Here is a 9,900-nt window from a genome sequence, read left to right as displayed (position 1 = left end):
ACTTTCCATGTCATATTCTGGTGTGTAATTCTGAATAACTGCAAAGACAATCTCCTTTCTTGTTGACAGATTTTCTTTGTGTGAAATAAAGTACAAAATTTTACCAAAACACAGAAACTTTCCAGACTCTATCTTCTGTTCTCTCTTTCCTCTCTCAACTTCAAAACAGATATAAGCAGAATTTGTCTTTGCTCCAGTACGCTGATTTGTTGTGCTAGTATACGTAACTTTACGTCCAGTAGGGATGTGAGTGACAGTCATTTGACCTTTTTTCCTAATGTCACAGTTTTTCTCATTGTTTGAACACTTGTCACAAACTCTGCTGATAACCTTTAATTCCTTCTTATTGGGTCGATATCCATTAAGAGTGGAAGAATCATTCTCATTCACACAAATATCTTCTTCTTCATTGTCATAGTACATGTATGTCATATCACGAACTATGTTTTCAGAAAATCCTTCCGGCATTTTCCCCGAGCTGATCATAAACTGACACCAGTCGAAAATAATATAAGTTTCAACTGCTGTCGATTCAGGGTGACGCATATTTAGAGTTTCTTTTGCAGAGCCACGAGTTAAATCTTTCGTAACAAAACATCCATGTGCTGTACACTGGACCAAACTTCCTGATACTTTGAACAACATGATGTAATATGTGTGTTGTTATGTTTTGAATAGAAAGGGGGAAGTCTCTCTCCAATAATGCAAGAGCGTGGTTCACTTTTTCCTCCAATGAAGACAAATGATCAATACACTGATGCTCCATGCACAACAACAATGATATGACATCAAGCAAGTAAAAAAGTGACTGACGACAATCAGCTGACAAAAATCCACGTAGGCAAAACTTCAATATGCCCTGGCAAGCTAACTGCTTCCAATCGTGTGACTTTAAAGAGTTATTCTTGGTAATAAATGGAGAAGGTTTTACTCCAAATCCTAATGGAGTTCTTATGCTACAAGCCCTTGCATCAGCCTCTTTCATTTCTGTTTCTGTAAGTACACATTTGAAGACCTTTTGCACATGTTTACTTTTTCCCTTTACATCGTTAAGTCTCTTTGTGGGCTGCTGATCCACTATTGTCCTTCCAGCACTAACTTCTGCCTTTTCAATCTTCTCAATATCTAATCCTTTATTTGTTAATAATTTAACAATGTTCTGAATAATATCCTTCACTGTGTGGCAAGCATCTGGTTGTGTTTCTTCAATTCGATTATGACCGGGAAGTCTTGCCAGAGCGTATTGTTGTTTACATCCAGTAGCGCAAGCAATAAATGTTTTGTTCACTTTACTCTTGCTGTTTTCGTATGCAGTTCGTGACGATTCTTCCAAAATAACATCTTTATCTACTGGTTTGCTTCTCTTTATTTTGATATCCATAATTATCATCATCTGTCTTGATCAAAGGATCGTCTGATGAAAGGTAGAGAAAATTAGATGGATAAATTGTTTTGTTCAAATTGCCATTGTACTCACCACGAACATGGCACCAGTGACATGCAGATAACCCACCACTTCCTTGTAAGTTAAACACTTTGGATAGCCCAGGGTAGTCCATAACATAGAATAGCAGTTTAATCTTAATCTGTACAGGTGCATCTAAATATGAGTCGACCAAAGTACACTCTGTGAGTCCAAGCATTTCATCAACCATGATATTTATGTAAGGATCCAGCTTTCCTGCCTCACTGCGCCCACTGCCTGGTATGATCCCTACCAGCATTATATTTTCAAAAGAATTTCGAATTTCCTCTCGGTAGGTTGAGCAGTGTTAACATCATTGGCGTCATGGAATATTGAACACCAACATTGTGAAAAGGGTTGACGCCATCTACTTCGAAGGCAAGTGATATGCCATTCATGGAGCCATTGAAATACCCATCAGCTGAATAATGTTGTTTCCATGAAGGAGAATCATGAAGATCCCACATATCTGACTCTATACTTTCTTGTCTTCTAGAGTGGTCATGAAGCAACTTTGCCAAGTTTCTTTCTCCAAAATACCTTGCAAGACGTGGACCAATAGGTAGATAAATGAATCTCTTCTTTTCTCGAGAACCACAAAATTGACACTGATCACTTTTGTTCTCATTTTTGAAAATCTTGCAATCATTGACACAAGAAAAATACACCTGCTTTTGGAGTACATAGGGCTGAATCATTTTCCTTGCTTCCTTGTATGTTGTAGGAATAGGATGAAGTTGCCTTTGATTCAATTGTGAATTTAGAAAACAATTTAATTTTAAATTATTTGTAAACATCTCTTTGCTCATCGATGGATGTGAAGAAAACAGGTGAAATTGCATTGCCAACCATTGTAGAACAGTAATAGAACTAAAGTCTCCATACATTTTTTTCAACTGCAATTCCATTTGAATATAGCTCTTTGTTGTACAGCCTTGCTTGACACTGTGCATTTAATTCTTCATCTGAGGAATCTTGGCCTTCAATATCAGACGATTCTTCTTCTGACTCTATTTGCAAGCTAGAAATAAATAAATAAATAAAATATTGATGACATTTCTAAAATACTTGTTTCTCAAACACCTGTTTAATCTTTAATATTTTGTTTGTCCTGACTAATCTTTCTCAACTTTATATTCAAGTAATTCCTATAGCTCAAAGCATTATACCAAGGTTCAATTAAGTTCCTTATGTTAAATCTCTCATATTTCTATGTAGGAATGAATTCACAGGTTTAGAAGTTGTCAGGACAAGTTTCGAGGCACAAAAATGCACAGATTCCTGTAAACCTCTTACCGTATCCCATCTTATTCAGTTGTGAATCTGGCTACAATATCAATGACAGTAAATCTTCATACTAGGATAAGATATAACATAATACTGTACAATACTTAAAACTCTTTTACCTTTCATCATCTTGAACATGTACAGTACTTGTTGACTCAAAATCCACACATTCATCATGATCATTGTCTCCACTTTCATGGACAGGCAACTCCAGATTTGGCCTGGCATGCATACTGAAAAAAAAGTTTATGAATACAAAATTGTTACAATTTGATTTTGATCATGTCTTGCTAAAATTATCAATGAATTTTAAGTCTTTGCAATAGCAGGGCTCTCTCATACTTTTGTGTGAATAGGGCCCGGGCCTTCTGAATTGTGGAAATTAGCACAGTATCCACCAAATTTATGAAAAAACTACCAAAACACTTTCTTTCTGTGCCAAATAATTTATATTTGTTTTGTAAACATTGTTTTTTTTTTTAATTTCTCATGACATAGTTCAGTTTTTTATGTCTTGTTTTTGCCAATTGTGATGCATTTATTTTGATTTTTTCCACACCAGGGAATTGTGAAAATCAGCTCGAGTGATTGTGAAAAAACACACTATTTTTCATTGTGAATGGCCCCAAATACAGCCCAGCGAGAGCCCTGAATAGTGATGTAACAGCATTACTAGGTTGTCTACTTTGATAGAAAACAAAACCAGTCTGAAGTATTCCAATACATTCATCTAAAAGATGATAATCTTATGATTATGAATACATATCGCTTGTGTGAGCAATATGAATCATATCACAGGTTTGTTGACAATACACAATTCAAGTCTACTTCAAAATATTTATTATGCATTGCAGCATTGGCCATGCATTATATATCGTTAAAGTGATGAATCTATCTCAAAGCATGTAAAGATGCAGCATCAAGATTAAATCAGAAACTTATATTTTTACAAATTCTTCCTCAATTATACCTCTGTACATGTATGCTTTCTTCCACTCTCTGCTGTTCCTGAGGTATACGTGTCAAGTCTGAATCTTTTTCCATAAGACTGAAAATTGATAAATAATCATTTGGTTATTAATATTGTATTAATTGATCTTATATTAAGTATGCCTATTTTTTACCTGAATAAATATTATTATTATTATTAATTTGATCGTTTCAAATTTAATAGTAAACATTCTTGAACTTTGTTATTCCTCGAATCATTTTAGTCTTGATTTGAATTGCTGAGTGTTAATCAATACTTTAATGTATTTTACCCTACATATACACTACCCGAAGTGAAATATAATATATATATATGACACCTTTTTTGTATGTCATAGATAGAAAACAATTATTCTAAAGTAGAAATTATGATTGTTTCTATAAATAAATAAATATAAACATTCAATCTGATTTCAAGCTATTATTTAATCATTGCACAGGGGTTTGTATTGAATAACAAATGAAGATAACAATCGAATCGAGACATATATCAAAATATAAACTATTTTACTATTAGTGTTATCTTCATTTGTTATTCAATACGAACTCCTCTTCTTCTTCTTCTTCCCAGTACAAGGATCAAGACTCAAAGGTTTGAGCGCATATAATCCTGTACGTCATTGCCTATAATCTCCTTCTAATATACCGTAATATACTACTGACACGATGAAGTTGAAATGCAGTCAAAACTATTTTTGAACTTTAGCTCCGATACGACACCAAGCAAGTCGAACACAACAAAAATCGCATTATACAGAGACCTTAGGCTAGCTAGCTGAAGTATCTGGAATCCATGCATAAAATTATGCTATTTTTTAATGACGTATATTTTACCATTTAAGATCAATCTAAAATTCTTTAAATCTTACGTTTTTTTACGCTTCCTACTCTCGAGCTCATGAGAAGATTCGCGTATAGCACTGTGTTTTGTAATTCCTTCTCTACCAGTGTCAGCGGCCATAGACCTATCCACGTGCGCATAACTTTCTTCTCCATGTCTTCTGTCGTAACGTCCATACTTTTGGACATGTCCTCTTAATTTACGATTATCAGATACGATAACGTTATACTTGCAGATGTTACACGGACACAGGAGGTTTTTACGGGGCATGCTTGTTGTATTTTCTGATCTCCCAGCACAGCCAACCCTCATGCATGGCGGTCGCCATTTTTGTTTACTATACTTACGCCGCTTGGTGGCGCATTACGATTTCCGGGTTTTCAATAAAAAGCGCGGGGAATCTCGTGAGCGTTTCGTCTGAGAAAAGAAGTGGAAAGTTTGAAATACAACGAATATTCGAATCTAGACATACCTGTACTCCAACAGGCATACCTGGTGAACAGAATAATGGAATTGTCAACTGAAGGGACGCAGGCCATGAAAGGTTCGTGTAAATTTGACATGATGTGATTTTACTTTCATTATTTTAGCCTAGAAATCAAAATAAGACCAGCTTGTTATACGACGTTATTATAATTTGGTAGGCCAATTTGTTTGAAAAGTAATTTGGGTAAAACTTGTCGCAATTTCAGCGAGTTTTTGTGATAGATATATGTTTTTGAGTCTAAGCATTTGTACTATGATTGATAACTGCACAAATGTACCTAATCTAATATCTATTAATTTTACTAAGACAATTACGTAGCACTTTTTAATTGTAGTGTGACCTCTGCCTATGACATTTTCTCTAGAAAAGTCAAATGGTAATACACATACATATATGTATAAAGAATAAATTATTATGCTGTGATTTCTTTACAATAAAGAACATAATTCTATATCATAATTAAAATCGGGAAAAAGGTCGGTTGTTGAGGGATAATATCATATTGGTTACAAATTGGGGAATTTGGAAGTAGAAATGGTTAATTTGTGATTGGGAATGGGGTAGATAGTCGACCCCAGTTATACATAGGCAGGAAAAAAAACTGGCGTAGGCCTACTTAAATTATTAATAAGTGGTTTCGTTAATGATTTTATTCAGGGATATTGAAATGAAGAAAAGCACTAAATTCAGGTTTCTGTTCATTTATATATTATATTGTAGAGCTGAGTTAACTGTCATTGTCTGGTTGACTTATAGCACAAATCCTTTTGACCTTGAATGTATCCAGTAGTTTCTCCAAGATCAACATTAAGATTCCGGATTTCCCATTAGGAATTCATGACCAGCCAATTGCGAATTTTATCCCAATTTTTTGAGGGGAATGGGGCCGAATATCGGCCCCAAATTGTACTGAAAGAAAATCCCTGTTATTAGTATAATTAATACACTATAATTTTGTTTTAAACTGATCAGTCTACAGATCTAGATTCGACACAACTGAAATTGCTTCTTTTATTCTCGATTGATCAAGTATTGTAAGATTCAGTAGGCATAATTTATTACACTATATATGAAACTCGCTGTCCAGACACTGGCTGCAATTGGAAGGCAAATGGACAATATTTTAAGAGAAAATTGTAGTTCCTGTCATCCCGTTACGTGCACGTGTTTTCTAGACCTAATTTACTTAAATTCCAGTCTCTATTATATCATATGTCCTTGATATCGCTATGTACACTCGTTTTATTTTGTTAGTAAAATAAAAAACAAACAGTATATCTGTCACTGGTAAAATTTGCTTGTTTTTATCCAACAGAACATGGCATCAAAACAGAGGACCTTAAAACGTTTACAGAGGAGGACATCATGGATATCTTTAAGAATTTTAATGATCGTCGTTATGCAAGAGCATTGAAGCAATCGCAACAACCATCAAAATCTACTGATTGCACCTCATTAAGCAGTAATAATAGTACTGCTAGTTCTGATCATCTGGAGTCAGAGGACTCGATTAACGACACCTCAAGACCGACAAGTGACCATGGCAGTACAAATTTTAAATTAGAGGATATGCTTGAAAAGAAAGAATTGAGAGGAAAGTCTACGCATGCTCAACGGTATTTCAATGGATTAGTAAAGGATGCTGCAAATGCAGCTAAATTGTGGAAGTTTCCCCCGGCCAGTATGTCCGATATTCCAGAGAAAAAGAAGAGAAAATTTTTTGAGGTAATGGAAGAGTACATGGGCCATAAGCTAACATGTAATCTAAGAAAGAAACTATACAAACGTTTAGGGGAACATCTTATGAACAGGAGGAAGTATTTGAAGGATTTAAATCTGGGTAAAAGGACAAAAGTTCAGAAAAAACGTAAACATGACGAAGTTGATCATGGTGAGACAGCATTTGACGGTGAATTCGAAGCAGGAGAAGAAATTAATGTAATGTCTAAAAATGCTGCAAGTGGTCAAATTGTTGGTAAAGGAATCTATATATCAAAAAAGAACAACCTCTTCTCAAACGTAGTGTTAAAGAAAATAATGATCAACAATGCTGTAGATCTACAGCCTGCACTAGAGGATGTTGGAGTAAAACAAATGTTTACCATAAAAACATCTTACCTGAGATCAAAAGAGAAGGAAAAAAAATGTAAACAAAATAAACATGCAAAAGTTAAAGCCAAAGATGTATTATCCAGTGATAGTGATGATGATCTTGAGAGAAGTACTAGCGAAAGTAATACAGCAAATTTGGAGACAGATTCAGAACAAGCTAGTGATAATTTTGGAGATGATCAACATACTACTGATAGTACTACTAGTAATGGAGGTGGTTCAAAGAATTCGAAGTTGAAAAGGAGATCTAGGGTTCAGTCACATATTGGAGACTTTGATACCCATAACTACAGATCTTTGTGCCTGATCGAATGGGAGAACAAAAATGTATACTGGGGTGTTAAGTGCTCTTCTATCACGGATATTACAGTGCAAAGTTCTCAGAAGCCATGTGGTAGAGTTGGAGTTGATCATGATACATGTGCTGAACAAATAACGGAGAAACTAGCAACAAGTGAAATGAAATTAAATAAAAAAGATGTCGAGGTTAATCCTAACATGGGTTACTGTGTGTGGGAACTTGCCAAATCTAACAAGTACTTATATGTGTCAGTGGATGGAGTCATTAAGTTGAAAAGTGATTTCAAAAAGGAGTTTGTTGCTGCTTTGTCAAAAAATTAAAAGAATATGCAGATAAATGAATTAACTTTCCAGTAGCATACATTCCTCTGCTGATGTCATAATATAAATTAGGGATTTCTAAATTTAGATAAAAAATATAAAAAAAAAGAACAACTTTTTTTAATCTTTTGAAAATTTACAGACAGAGGTGAATTAGTTCCCCTCCATGCATTTGAACTTTATCAAAAGTCAGTAGCTCCTTTACATGGATTTTTTTTTTTTTTTCGTGATTATCTTTTTAAGAATAAAGCTTAGGTCAAAAGCTTGTTATCTATATATAGGTTATGTAGCTTAGTGTTGATGTTGTTTAATCTACCAGTAATTCAAAGTATAATCATAATCCTTTAATATTTTAATTATCAGGTCAATTTGACATGTGATGTGTTTATAATTATAATTAAGGAATAATTTCTAGCAGTGTTTAATTCCAAATCGTATATTATATTTAACGATTCAAAGAAAAACAACACTTTTTTTTTCAAAATGTTTTTTTAATTTCAATCAGTGATCCAATGAATAAAACATGCTTTTTGTTACATGTAACCTTGAATGAAAATTGTGTGTAAAAAACAATAAATTGCAACTGCAATGTACATTTAAATCTTTGAAACCTGTTATTTTTGGTGGTCTGTCCATGCATGTTTACATATTAGTACAAGTCAACTACACAATGTGTACAGTACTATACACACACATATGTGTATGTAAACCAAGGTCTGTCAACGATTACTGGCTGAAATGTTGATAGGGACATGTAATCATGACTAATAAATATGGCATAATAATGGCAATTAATTTCCACAATTATAATGGTAGTTAATTTCCATAACATAATAAGGTAATGGCCATTATTTTTCTAAATTAATGAGTAACTATTAATAGCCATTATTGTTGTATATGTTTAATGTCCATTAACAATTATTTTCATGTTGAAATAATGTTAATGGCCATTACAGTAATAGCCATTATTATTGTTGTTCATAAATAATGTTTTATTAATGGCTGTTAATATAATATGTCCGAATTTAATTGCCATTAAAGTTTTTTTTAATTGTCATTAAAATGCTATATTTAATGGCATATTTTATGGCTCTTATTTCTTTTTATAAAAATTAATGTATTTAAACCATTAATTTGAACCCATTAAACGTATACAATTTTAATGGTTAAAAAATTAATATCTTTATAATGGCTAGTTAATGGGTATTGTGACAGTAGTGTTGCCACCGAGAAACTTCAAAGCAGCGTCTCCACGACCCCTCGTGATCACGGTGATCCTCCATGTCACCATGATCCGTGGCGATAATTTCATCACGGATCTTCAAACCGGGCGGTCCTCCGCGGATCGCGGTAGTACAGTCCCCTAGTGTCACGGTATCACAGTATTACGCTGGCAAAGATAACCTGAGATATGTGTACCGTCGGCAAACGGTGAAAAGTTGAGTCATATCGAAAATATAGAAGAAAAGTCGGGAACCATTCATTATAGAATACAATATGAAATATAAAATAATTGATAATCTTTTTCATATTTAATGTGATCGTATTACATCAAATAATTAATAAGCATTGTAATGTGATCGTAAGGCATCCTTACGTCTAAATAAATATATACATATTTCAGAAATTTCCAATGTTTTTTAAAGCTTTAACATTCCCCTTTACGATGGCTTATAAAATTTAATAACCAATTTTTCCATTACGTTGAGAAAATTGACTAAGACCATCGTTTCCTCGGAGTGATAGTTAAAGACCACATTTCAAAATCAGCTACATTGTACAGCACTGTCTTCTGTCTCGGTCCCACGTGGTGGCTGACTAACAAGTAGATGTAACGCTAGACTGTCTCTGTGTCCATTAGTTTTCGTTTTGTTTTTCTCTTACACAAGTGACCGATAACTTGGACACGCTTGTTCATTGCGTGGGCAATTTTTATGAATATTAATCCAGCAAAAACTTGTAATATTTATTTAGCAGAACCTGTAACGGTAAATAATTTCTATCGCTAAAAAGATTCCCCGTCTTCTGGTGTTATGCATATTTTGTAACGCCATTGAGGATGAAACCAACTTCAATTTAAGTGTTCCGTAAACTTTA

The 9,900-nt window shown here is 33.9% G+C and overlaps 1 protein-coding gene across 1 annotated transcript; it reads right to left on the bottom strand.

Annotated features, from left to right (window-relative positions):
- Nucleotides 1-2,269: 2,269 nt before the first annotated feature.
- On the bottom strand, nt 2,270-4,889 carry LOC138311461 (uncharacterized). The gene is made up of 4 exons (XM_069252806.1): nt 4,612-4,889; nt 3,723-3,800; nt 2,872-2,985; nt 2,270-2,486 (listed from the first exon to the last, which is right to left on the bottom strand). Exons 1-4 carry the CDS (start codon nt 4,851-4,853, stop codon nt 2,336-2,338), a joined length of 585 nt encoding a protein of 194 aa, XP_069108907.1. The 5' UTR covers nt 4,854-4,889; the 3' UTR covers nt 2,270-2,335.
- Nucleotides 4,890-9,900: the final 5,011 nt, after the last annotated feature.

Source organism: Argopecten irradians, unplaced genomic scaffold (assembly GCF_041381155.1).
Source record: "Argopecten irradians isolate NY unplaced genomic scaffold, Ai_NY scaffold_0026, whole genome shotgun sequence".
NCBI classification, from domain to species: Eukaryota; Metazoa; Mollusca; class Bivalvia; order Pectinida; family Pectinidae; genus Argopecten; species Argopecten irradians.
Note: the sequence above shows the minus strand (reverse complement) of the source record. Positions and strands in the feature narration are given on the sequence as shown.